At 37.3% G+C, this 13,984-nt stretch overlaps 1 protein-coding gene across 1 annotated transcript in view; it reads right to left on the reverse strand.

Annotated features, from left to right (window-relative positions):
- Positions 1–13,984, reverse strand: part of LOC124556360 (integral membrane protein GPR155) — a 179,626-nt gene that overhangs the window by 18,283 nt on the left and 147,359 nt on the right. Inside the window, exons 13-14 of the mRNA XM_047130326.1 lie at positions 2,256–2,416; positions 2,025–2,165 (exon numbers count right to left, since the gene is read on the reverse strand). Of these exons, the coding sequence (XP_046986282.1) occupies positions 2,025–2,165; positions 2,256–2,416 (302 nt within the window). The remainder of the gene's footprint in view (positions 1–2,024; positions 2,166–2,255; positions 2,417–13,984) is intronic.

Raw genomic sequence — 13,984 nt, forward strand, 5'->3', positions numbered from 1 at the left:
AGGCTTGGTGTAGGAGAAGAGTCCTAAAGAGAGAGAATGACCAATGAAGAAGTCTTCAACAACTTAGGAGACAAAAGACGGTTAAGGAGGACAATCACAGAACAGATGGACCGATGGATTGGACAACTATACTGAACATTGCACCTTTATTGTGAAATTAATAAAAGGAAGAATCCCTGCTATGAATGCACAAGGAAGACCAAGACTAAAGTAAATCAGGCAGGTAAAACAAGATTTGAAATTGACAATGTACTCTGAACTAAAGAGAGTTTCTGAAGATAGGGAAAAATCAGGAACAAAAATTGTCGCTAACCAAACTATGGACTGAGAACAAAAGAAAGAAGATGTGATGTACTGCAATACATAGTTTGCTTTATTTTTCAGTCTGTGAGTTGAATCTGTAACAGTCGTAGTTTATCATCTGCAAATGAAAAAGCTTTGGAGCTTTATACTACACATATTGTTAAGTCATAGATGAATATAAAAAATATATGTGAGTAAATATGGAACTTTGAGTGAACACTTTAAGTTATAGTGCCAATGTCAGATTAAGTTCCTTTCCTTTTATGTAACAGTGTGTACTAACTTCCTGCTTCATACTATGTAAGTAAGAGCAAAACCAACTGCATGATTTTTCCCCAATTAAACAGTGCTGTTGATTTATTTAGCAATACACCACAATACAGAGATTTAAAATTTCATCTGCTGTCCCCTTCTTGTGCTGAGGCCCCACCTATAAGTATTTAAATATATGTTAAAAGACTTGCATGTAAAGAAATGTTACACATGTACACTGCTAATTTAGGATTCTCAAAAATTTACAAACCTACCTGTTACCTGACAATAACCACCCACTGTAGGCTTCCATGTGCAGCACTTACGTTTCTGATTATTTTAGTTTTATGGACATTAGGCCATGGTACAAGGCATACGTTTGTGCTTAACTTTTGGTTTTCCAATGCTGGAGACATCATCACAGGCTACAAAAACTCATGATGCAGTTGCAATTTTTGAAGAAGTTCAAAAAGCTTCCTGCGCTGGTTTGAGATTGTACTGCTTCCCGATAGCATCTGATGACGTATCCAGCATTGGAAGACAAAAAGTTAGACAGAGTAATATATGCCTCATACCATGGCCTAATGCCCAAAAACCAAACTCACTAAAATAACCACACAAGCCCTTACCCTTTGGTACCTTAGTAACAATTTCAAATCTCTTAATATTTGTCTTCAATAGATCTATCTACTGCTGTTCCCTACTAATCCTTTTTGTGAAAACTCTCCTAGTTTGTCTAGTGGAAAAAATGCGGCCATCTGTGATTTACTTGCAACGGATGAGAAATGTCCATGGAAAATTATGAAAATATCTGTAATAATATCACAAACATCTTCATTTTCACATGTCAATGATTTGATGACTGAACATTTCTATTGCTACAGCATTATAGTCCTCACATTATCCTACGATGTTTCAGTTTTATCTGATTTGTGCGTCTTTTTGTCATAGTTCAAATCTTTAATCCAATAACATTTCCTAAAAAACTAAAATATTGTCCTTACTGAGATGCTACATATGGATGTCGGACATACAGGCAGCTTTTATACAATTTTCACATTCTCCAGCTTTATATTTTGCACTTTATTATCCAAATTGGCTGCCTATATTTATTTTCCTTAGTGTAAAATGGCTTTCACACAGAAATTTTAACTAACAGAAGGTACTATTTCAAAAATCCCTGATGACAAGACACATGAACCCCTTTGTCATTTGAAAAAGCAAACCAAGGTGGTAAAAGGCACAACTAATTAACACAAGCTTTTTGTAACAAATCCATAATATCACATTAATCAAAACTGAAGCAAATACAAATTTATTAACTGGATTTAAAAAAAATTAAATCGCGTTCTTCTACTCCTTCTATGCACCACACAAATGTGTAAAAACAAAATATAAAAATATATTACATATATAGAGCAAATTTCTCTTGACACCCCAGTGCAGCTTTTTATTTCAATTACACTCACCTTCTATCTTCAGAAATATCACTTCTACATTTCTCCAAATGATGCATAACAAACTGATCACACACATGTCGTGTCTCAAAATTCAGTTCTTCCCATTGTGGCAAGCTTAAGGTAGATGTTCCATATCGCACCCTCCGCCATCTTAAATAAATTTCCTCATTAAGCTTCTACATTCAGGCGTCATTTTAAGACACCAGCTAACTACAAAACTTTTTTGTGTCTAAAACTTACAGTTTTATGAATGGTAAAATCGCTGCCTTAGGACTGAGACCAAAAATAGCAAATACAAATATGCTCTGGCCGAAGTTGAGACTGGCATCAAGAAATGACAGTTCGACATATATTCCTGACATAGCCTCCATAATTAAAGTCCACACTGAAAGAGCAATGCCCTAAAAAATAAATATATATAATTATTCCATATATAGTCACAATTAATCACAATAAAATTTACTTCTAAGTATAATTTCCTCTTTTACCTGACGTTATAAATCAACAGCAATTATTATACACAACTTATTAAACACCTTATTAACCAAAACAAAACCAAACACCACTTGCAGGAGTTCTGGACATCCTCCGAGTGTCAATATGCCAAGCTATTCTGCTTCAGTACATCTGTTTGTTGAGGATGTTTAATTTTCCATTTGTCTACTAAATTTTAAGGCCATAGTCAGAGGTTGCTGACTTTCTTCAAAGTAGCTGAGGACCACATGTTCATTTCCATATTTCTAAAGAGGCAATGTACTAGTCAATAACAGACAGTTGAACTCTCAAAATTTCATGAATCAATCTATTTCCGAAAAAAATTGCTTCCACATTTGCATGAAACTGTTTTCTCTGTTCTACATTTCACAAAACAACCACAAAATGAAACAAAATATTGGTACAAACAAACAACAAGAACACTTTACAACACACACATAAATCCAACTTATACGACTGTTTTAACCCCTCAAGTTGGAAATTCGAGTATGTACTTAAGTGAAGTGAGCATCTGTGCTGACAGTACCTTAATCATGCACTTAGCAGCAGCAGTCTCTCAGGTAAAACTTCATTTCTCTGTGATCCATCAATGATGAGTCACACTATGTCAGCAGCTAAATCTATGGATATTTGTTGAACCCATGAAGATCCTTGTTGGGAAGTGAGCAAGTCAGAGGAAATCAGGAACGAAAACATTTTCACATGGAAAGGAAAACAAAAGAGTGAAGTGATATGTGAAAATCTACAGAAGAATAATAAATATTTCAGTACACTATGCATTTATTATTTGTCAAACCAGTGACAAGACACGAAAAAAAAGCACTTGTAAATTTCAGACTGCTGCCAACAATAGAATTACTGAGAATTTGTGGGAAGAGAGTGTGGGGTCAGACTCAGTTTCAAAGACTGATTCAAAGTGTATTAGACCAAAAGTTCACTTTGAGTGGTTAAATATGTTTTAAATGTAATAAAGGTCTATTGTTTACAATTACTAAAAATTATTGATTTTGGAAAAAGGATTTCTGTGATAGAGCTATTTAAATAATATGATGAGCTATTTAAATAATATGCTGCAGTTATTTGCAAGCCAGCTGCATAACCTATCATCAGTAGTCTAGCAAGCACAGAAATTACTGGCCTGTAGGTAGGTAGGTTGGTAGGTAGGTAGGTAGGTTGGGGGAGGGAACCAAATACCGAGGTAATTGGTCCCATCAGTTTAGTGAAGGATGGGGAAGGAAGTTGGCCATGCCCTTTTGAAGGAACCATCCCGGCATTTGCCTGAAGTGATCTAGGGAAATCATGGAAAACCTAAATCAGGATGGCCGGACTTGGGTTGAACCATCGTCTTCCCGAATGCAAGTTGTCTGCTAACCACTGCGCCACCTTGGCCTGAAGGATTAACTGGGTTACCATGTACAAGTATTAAATTGGAATTTCTCACACTCAAATTATTCTTGAGACAGTGCTGGCTGAATCCTGAAGCAGGAAGCTCTCAGATATTTAGTGATTCATAAACCATACATCAAAAAGACAGATTAGTCACCATAGGAGGAGGAGTGTTCATTGCAGTTGCAAAAATATTGTCTCTATTGAGATAGAATTTGAGTGTGACAGTGAAGTTAGTATGTCACATATAACAGGTCTAGAACCACCTGATTCCACTGTGATAGTTTTAGAGTTATTCAAAGATAGTCTGCAGTCAGTATTGTGCAAAGACCCAGATCACGCAATGTTAGTTGGAGGTAGCTTTAACTCATTGAGCACAGACTGGGGCATCTACGGATTCACTGCAGGGAGTACAGACAGACAGTCTTGTGACGTACTTTTCAACATGTTTGCTGAAAACTGTCTTGAGTAGCTAGTTCGACATCCTACACGTAATGGAAATATTTTAGACTTTTTAGCTACAATAACGCTTGATCTTATTGAAAAAATCATTATAGAGACAGGGATTAGTGGACATGATATTGTAGTGACTGCAGTTACTAAAATTAATAAATCAAACAAGACGACTTGGAGAGTATTTCTGCTAGAAAGCAGTTGTTAGCATCCCACTTAGAAAATAAATTGACACCATTTAGTTCCAGTATCATGGACACAGAGGAATTATGTGCAAGCTTTACACAGATTGTAAATCTGTGCTCTGGAGACGTATGTGCCGAGTAAGTGTATTAAGGATGGAAAAGACGCACCATGGTTTGATAACAAAATTCAGAAAATTCTGAGGTAGTAAAGGCTGTTGCAGTTTTGGTTCAAAAGAGAATGCACACATGGTGACAGACTATAGTTTGTAGAGATTTGTGTGTCTGTAAAAAGATCAATGCATGAACCATACAACTTCGGCCATCATGCCTTAGCAAAAGATCTAGCCACAAACCCAAGAAAATTCTGGTCCTACGTAAAATCAATACATGGGTCTAAGGCTTCTATGCAATTACTCGTTGACCAGTATGGTGTGGCAGCAGAAGATAGTAGAAGGAAAGCTTAAGTTTTAAAATTCACATTTCAGAAACCATTCACACAGGAAAATCACACAAACATACCATCATTACAATATTGCACAGACTCCCCTATCGAGGACATAGTAAGAGGCATCCCTGGCATAGAGAAACAATTAAATGAGTTGAAAACAAATCAGTTACCAGTTCCATATGGAATCCCAATTCAGTTTTACAGAGAACTCTATGGTATTCGCCCCTTGATTACCTTTTATTTATAATAAGGGTAGAAGAACGGACCCACAAAATTACAGACAAATATCCTTAATATCAGTCTGCTGCAGAATTCTTGAACATATTCTCAGTTGGAATATAATAAATTTCCTTGGGATGGAAATGCTTCTGTCCGTGAATAAGCATGACTTTAGAAAGCATCACTTGTGAAACTCAGCTTGCTCTTTTCTCATATGATATCTTGCAAACTATGGATGAAAGGCGTCAAGCAGATTCCATATTCCTAGGTTTCTGAAAAGCATTCAACACTGTACCCCACTGCAGACTTTAAACCAAGGTATGGGCATATAGAATAGGTTCCCAGATATGTGAGTGGCTCGAAGACTTTTTAAGTAACAGAACCCATTAAGTTATGCTCAATGGTGAGTGTTCATCAGAGACAAGGGTACCATTGGGAGTGCCCCAGGGAAGTGTGATAGGACCACTGTTATTTTCTGTATGCACAAATAATCTGGTGGACAGGGTGAGCAGCATGATGCTGTGGCGTACAGGAAGATGTCATCACTGTGTGACTGTAGGATAATACGAGATGACTAAGACAAAATTTCTAGTTCCTCTGATGAAGGGCAGCTAGCTCTAAATATATACATAAAAAAAGTAAGTAAATGTGGATAAGTAGGAAAAACAATCCTATTAAGTTCTAATACAACATTAGTAGTGTGCTGCTTGACAGAGTCACATCAATTAAATATCTAGGGGTTACATTGCAAAGCGATATTACATGGAATGAGCATGTACAGATTGTAGTAGGAAAGACGAATGCTAGACACCAGTTTACTGGGAGTATTTTGGGAAAGTGTGGTTTAGTTTATCTGTATAAGAGACTGCACACAGGGCACTAGTATGACCCTTTCTTGAGTGCTGCTCAAGTGTTCGGAATACACAGCAGTCGAACTAAAGGAAGACACTGAAGCAAGCTGCTATATTTGTTACTGGTAGGATCAAACAGCATGCCAGTATTGTGGAGATGCTTCGGAAACTCAAATGGGAATCCCTGGAGGGGAGGAGACATGCTTTTTGAGGAATACTATTGAAAAAAATTACGGAACCAGAATTTGAAGATGACTGCAGAATGATTCTACTGCCACCAACATACATTTTGTGTAAGGACTACAAAGATAAGAGAAATTAGGGCTCGAACAGAGGCATATAGACAGTCGTATTTCCCTCGCTCTACCTGCGAGTGGAACAGGAAAGGAAATGAATAGTAATGATAGATCATACCCTCAGCGATGCACTGTATGGTGGCTTGCAAAACATATATGTAGTTGTAGACATAGACTATGTCATTAGGTACTGCTCAGAATAAAATAGGTGGTAAAAATAGACCTCTCATGGTATCTGGAACATTATGATTTTATTACATTTAAGAAGTTCCTGTAAAAAAAAAAAAAAAATTAAATTAAATTAAATTAAAAAAAGCATTTGTGTGTGTCACCTGGAAAATCAAAAGTATTCTCAGGAAATTATGTCAAATAGCCTTTGCACTATCTTGTTTCACATTACTATGATACGTAGCTTACATTCCCTATGCACATATAACTAACCAAATGGCTATCTGGTTGAATCAGTGCCAGGAAACAGTTAAAATAAGCATGCTTGTTTAAGTTTAATCTTCCTGCTATTACATGAAGATTGTATTTTTGTGTAATGTTACCAAGAAATATAACTGATAGTCTTTCATATAAAGAAGTCTGAAGGTCCATCAGTAATATCAAAGTAATTCCAAGTGAAAATTTAGATGAAAAAAAATCATAGGCTGTTAATTGTAAATATGGCAATGACAAAGCCTCTGAAGAAAGACAGAAAGAAAAAGTGGGGGAAAAGAGAAGATAACTTTGTGAAAAGTGTGACAGAATAATTCAGAAATCAGTTTTGCATCGTGTTACAAAAGAAAAACTGAAATCTGCATATGAGGAATGGAATACTTTAAAACTGGCCGTGACAGGAACACAAGAGATATTATTTGGGTGGCAAAATAATATCAGAAAACGAAAAGAAATAATATGGCTGAATGAAGATGTAAAAGCTGCCATTAGAAATCAAAATTGTGCAAGAAGAACTATGTATCAGTTGAAATAGAAGAAAAGCTTTCAATGTATAGAAAGATCCACACAACAGTCACAGATGCAAATACAAATGCAAACAGAGCAGCTGTAGATAAAAATAAGAAAATAAAAAAATTACAGACAGAGAAAGAGGAACTGTAGGAGGTTCATCAAATCAGTAGAACTTTCATATAGAGAGATTGCAAAAAATATGAAAAAAAGTATTACAGAAATTCAGATCATACTTTGACGAACAGTTGAACGGCAGAGATAGCAAAGATCCACAGGACAGTGACCCTCAAATTTCTGAATGTAACACCACTAGTATAATCTAACCAGGTTGGAAATTGAAACAGTAGTAAACAATGCCAAGTAATATCTACTAGAGTAAATCAGCTCAGTGTGGATGTGACTAAAGCTGTTGGACCTTGAAAACAATGGACACACACGGTAATGAATAAGATCTGGTAAGATAATGTAATACCAAATAAGAGGAGGGTGGGAATCATAGTTACACTGTTTCGGAAAGGTGAGTGGCAAATTTGTGCAAATCAAATACCTCTATCCCATGGGTTTAGATTAAACAGGTCAACCAAAGAATGGTTTTGTTATGAGAATCTAGTTTGAAAATCCCTGGGAGAAAAACAAGACAGTCACTGTCATATTCTTAGATACTGATAAGGCATATGCCTATGTACCACAGGAGGCACATATACATAGGAATACTTCAGGCGCAAGCTTACATTCTGTATAATATATTTATACTGGTACATGGAGAGCTGTCTGTAGTTCCACAGAAAGAGACCAAAATGGCTTAACATTAGAAAAACACTTGTTTTGGCAATTTTGACTTATGTATTCAGGATGACGATGGCTCCAATCTTCAACTATCCATCCATCCCGATTTAGGTTTTCTGTGATTTCCCTAAATTACTTCAGGCAAATGCCTGGACGGCTCCAACTATAAGGTCATGACCGACTACCTGTCCCAGCCTTGTCAAACTTGACTTGTACATGTCTAAATGCCTGTATACATAATTTTTTGTTCTTAAACTGTAACACTATGACACGCTCAATATCATAGTAAAAGTGCTTCATAGATGAATAAAAGTACTACAGAAAATATGTATGTCGAAAGCTACACGAAACAGTGGGATAGAGGCTACAGTTGCAAGCATTATGAAATTTTATCCTTTGCCAGGCCACAGAAAATATCAAGCCATGGCCTAGGCATCTGAATCCAGCAGATCAGGCAACAGCCTGAATAAAAATTTGAGTTATAATATTGGAAGTGGCCTGGACACACTGTGCATAGAAGCAAGAGTAACTGTTGAGCCTCTGCACTAACTGCTGTTAACACTGTACAGACACAATATCATAAGTAACATCAACCAAGTTTTATTTAGCTCCCACATGAAGAGATTCACAATAACACCAAATGAAGTATAGATCAGTGCAAAGTCTAATAACTATAGAACACATCAGCATACAGTCTCGAAGGTGATCATAGAGTAAGCAAGTAAACAGGAAGTAAGGCCGAGGACCTGGCATACCAGGCTTATATTGGGCTGTTGTGCACACAGCACACCACTTGCTGCGCCACCTGTCCATGCTGTGAGGTGACCTCACTAGGCCGTCTGTGGAGGCACTTTAATCATGCACTGTTTGATTACGTGCATTCACACTATAGGGTTACAACACTATCATCATCAGTCTTGGCTTAACAATGCTGAAAAGTGAATTAATGGGAAATGAAAAAGTTACTGCTGACAACAAATATTTCACATTGGTACTATGCTAGTTGGTGCTAGTGGAACAGCTGAATATGAAAAAGGGTGGCATACACTCAAACAAAAAGGATAAAACACTTTAGCAGTTTTGTCAGTTGATACTAAGAAAATAAAGGGAGAGGGGGGGGGGAGGGGAAGAGAGCATTTCCACAATCATATATGAAGAGTCTAGGGGAAAAGCAGAATTGGACAACAATCTGACATGTTGAGAGATTTTAAAAATCTTGAAAATGTGTGCAGGGGAAAAATCTTACAAGTCCATGCAAAGAAGGGAATATCCTGACAAGCTGAGGGAATGTAATGGGAAAACTGTATGATATAATGGCTCCCGGCCAGTGTAGGTCTGTTACAGCTAACATTATCGTCATCGTTACAGTCACTATCACATTAAATTTGGTCATTTTAGTTTGTTTTATGGAGTTTGTAAAGGAAGTTTGATCTAGCATTGTGTTGTGTCAAAGTAATATTAATAGAGAAGATTGCGACTCATCTATTCATAATGAAAAATAAAGTATGTCTGCAGAGAAGCTGACTAAGAAAAGGAGGAAGTGTGGTAGCATTAGTGATGCTTCAACAAATTTAAGACTGCAATCACCTTAAACAGGAGAACCATGTAAGCATAAATATGATTGCTTTGGTATTGTCAGTAATGAAAACAAAAGGAATCTTATTAATAAAATAATCCAATTTGAAAATCATGCTGAAATAACCATCTGTTTAAGTGGTTTAATCACAGTGGTCTCTGTACAGCACAGGTGTCCCAGAAGAGCAGAGTAGGAGGCACAGTTTTGAGATACCTCTTATAAATCCAGTGTTTGCATTACCTTTAATGGAACTGTCCAAGAAATACATTTTTGTACTCTGGCATGTTTCTAAAATCTGTTTTGATAATACTGAAGCCCAAAATTTTCTGAATACAATGATGTTCTTAGATTATCCATATTTTGTATTTCAAGGGAAATATTTAAAATTTTAACATTTTTTAAATAAATTTTATATACAAGTTTTAAATGGTGGTTTTATGGGAGGCCAGGGAAGTCTTCTTGCACATGAAGATACAATACAAAATAGGTAGTGCCATGTGTTTCTATAGAACAGAAGGATACAAATCATTTGGTACATGAAATAATTAGTTCTAAGAATCAGTCTGGTTAGTTTTATAATATTTTCTCTTTTGTATTATTAATTAATGTATCATTTCCTTGTAACTGATAGAAAATCACAAAGTTACAAGTTGTCACCAAAGGGTAAGGCTATGAATAGTTGGAATCAAGAGCAGAGGAGGCATTCAGGCAGTGTATTCACGAGAGCAGGAGCTATGTCAATTGTAAGCATGAAATCATAAGTAAATATTGTAAAGTGTATCACATAGGTATACCAAAAAAGTTAAGGACTGTGTTAATGTACAGACAATGGCTTATAAGCAAATAAGTACTGAACCATTAGCACTGCTCTTGTATGTAACTGAGCAGTGAACAGCTATCATTGTGTGTGCATTCTGCGACTTTATTTGTGAATAATGTATGTCATCATCCATATTACATATATTGTGGGAATAAAAACACACAAACACCATATGAACAGGCCTTGAAGGCCCAACAGTACCGACCGGAAGCGAATACAGAGGGGCATGTGGCAGCACACTGTTCTCCAGGCCGTTGTCAGTTTTCATGACTCGTGTCACTACTTCTCAATCAAGTAGCTCCTCAGTTGGCCTCACAAGAACTCAGTGAACCCTGCATGCCAACTGCACTCAGAAGACGCAGACAGTGACCCATCCAAGTGCTAGCCAAGCCCAACAATGCTTAACACCGATGACCTGACGGGAACTGGTGTTACCACCGCGGAAAGGCAGTTGGCATGTTGTGGGAATAAATTGTACATAAATAGTAATGCAGTGTGTCAGTGTTTTCAATTAATGCAATATAATTCCATATTTCTACGCACCACCACTGTTAAGATTTTAGATTTTCAGTTCGGAGTGGTAAATGGACAACATCCTTTGATATGGTAAGAAATGAAACATTTCACACTATATGGGATATGAGCACCTTAATAGTTAAAATTTTTGTATGTCAGCACACAGGTCAACATATTTAGTGTTATTCAGTTTTACATGGGGTCTTAGACCATGATGGTCAATACCCACAACAGACAACTTATGAAGAGCTTGTTAAGAAAACTTGGAAAAGTTAATAATTTTTCAGCTTTAGAAGGAAGCTGTAGAATATTAGCTGGAGTAAGGTATATTAGGTAGAGGACACAAACTCTACATTTAATTCACTTATAACATGATTTCTTTCCACCTTTCATGGAACTTTCCCCAATAAAAACTGTGAAATATGGCACCCATGATATATCAAAGAAACATTGGCTAACAAAATACATATAAGTATTGAGTAATAGAAACATAGAAGTATACAAAACTGCCACGATAAATACAGATGTGAAATTGCTTTCACACAGGATGGCCACAATAAAACTGAACTGAAAAGTATTTTCAGCATTTACGGCAATTTAATCTAAATAGCACATTAAAATTGATGTTTAGTACACAACTGACAGGTCAGTTTTTCTTCTGACACAATGTATTACACGCATAAAATTCACACCTTTAGATCTCAGTAAGTATATCAGTTGATTAATCCTGAAACCTTTCACAGAATGTAGTACGAAGTACTCACTACAAGCAAACAAAGGGCTTCCCTCCCTACTGCCATAATGCCTCACTGTGCACGTGGTTCCTCAGAACCAGTGAACGTTTCTGAGATGCATTATTCGTATCCTGTTGATTCAATGGAGTAGGAAGAATGGCAGTGACATTCTGGAAATTTCATATAATGAACTGGGATCTGGAGGTAACCTAATTACTCCGATTTGGGCCTTGAAAGAAATCAAAGCAGAATAGGAGGAGCAGGAGATTAGTCCCATCAACAATGAGGTCATTAGAGAGGAAGTACAAGCTCAGAGTAGGGAAGGATGGAGAAGGAAATTGGCTATGCTCTTTCAAAGGAACCATCCTGGCATTTGCCTGAAGTGACTTAGGCAAATCATGGGAAACCTAAATCAGTATGGCTGGACATGGGTTTGAACCATCATCCTCCCAAATGCGAGTCCGGTGTGCTAACTACTGTGCCACCTCACATGGTTCAAAGCAGAATAGTGCAGCCCACTGATAAAGTGACGTGGGTTGCACCATTTTGTTTTGGTTCCTCTATTGGTGTGCAATGATACTGCAGCACTACGATTTCAGTGTGTACCAGGTCAACAGAGACATACCCACAAATAAACAAAAATTAATTAAGTAACTTTATTTTATGAGGTGATAATTAAAGCTTTATAGCTACCCCTCCTATAACCCACTCCTTTTAACATTTTTGTGAACTAGGTCTTTTATAAATGGTACAAGGAATTATCTACACTGTTTAACATTAATGACATTAAGCTGGGTAGCATGGCTGTCTCTTCAGATGGCCAGGCATATTAGCTGAATAAGAGGACAATCTTTGACAAAGGCTGTACACCATGATATAAACAAAGCACTGAGTGACACAATCAGCAGAGTGTTCTGGAAACAGCAGACAGAAGACAACCCTCACTTTAGTAGTCCTGCTGGACATTGATACGGAAAATACACCACTGAGTTGTGTAACTGCTATGAAGTTTGTGGAAATGCTGTTAGCTGCCTGTGTTAAGATCTGTGACAACCTACTACATAAGTCGGCCACTGCGGCTGATGAAATGCTAGTCACAGCTTGCCCTAAGCCACTTCAGTGTTTATTTATTTCAGTTTTCCTCAGTAATTTCAATGTGCTCTTTATAACAAAGAGAATGATTTTGTTGCCTGTGTTTGGTTTGCTATTCTCACTTTGACTGTATCCACTGCTGTTTGACTCATGGTTGTACCTGAATTATTACAGCTTTTCTTCTCATGACCGGCCTGTCTTAATGGCTGATGAAATTACCTGTTTCTTGGTTTAAGGTGTCACATTTATTTCATTTACCAGTATTGAGTTTATTGTGAAATTAAATGTTGAGTGCTGTCTACAAAAATAATGATGAGTGACTTGTAATATCAGTTTTTCCAGCTTCAAATGTGTTAGGACACAGTCGTGACATAAAAGCCTGGAAGTCGTTCTGAAGTTACTGGACCACCACCACCAACAGACAATGGTGAAAAAGTAAACAATTTTAAAATTTAACACTCTTTTCTTTCTCATATCATATTTCTCACAATAAATGCTTGAAACTCCTACTCCAACAATTGCTTTTAAGTGTTTGCACACCCACAATGGCATCAAACTCTTAATGACAGCCCAACTCCCCCCAGTATCCAATGGCACTATCAGGAGTTGTTTCAGGACTTTTAAAACTCAAATGCTTAAAGAAGATTGTTCAAATGGCTCTGAGCACTATGGGGCTTAACATCTGAGGTCATCAGTCCCCTAGACTTAATACTACTTAAACCTAACTAACCTAAGGACATCACACACATCCATGCCAGAGGCAGGATTCGAACCTGCGACTGCAGCAGCAGCAGCAGCAGCGCGGTTCCAGACTGAAGCGCCTAGAACTGCTCGGTCAGAGCAGCTGGCATTTAAAGAAGAGCTTTTAATAGTTTTCTAGCAACAAGCAGCTCATTACCCACCAACAGCTGCAGTCTGGCAAAGCTGCTTCACAGCTGCCCTTGTCAGACACTCCTCTGTTTGCTGTTCCCATTGGCTATGTAAGTGAAAGGACAATGCCATACCACTCCAGGATAGCACTACAGTGTGAGCACACACTTTTGGGCTACACCAGGATTGCTCTGATGATCCATCCTTTTCGCAGCTGACAGTTGGTGATGGTGACAGTGTCCCGATGCCAATTGCATCCATACACATATCAGCTGCACTCGTGCCATT

This window comes from Schistocerca americana, chromosome X (genome assembly GCF_021461395.2).
Source record: "Schistocerca americana isolate TAMUIC-IGC-003095 chromosome X, iqSchAmer2.1, whole genome shotgun sequence".
Classification (NCBI taxonomy): domain Eukaryota; kingdom Metazoa; phylum Arthropoda; class Insecta; order Orthoptera; family Acrididae; genus Schistocerca; species Schistocerca americana.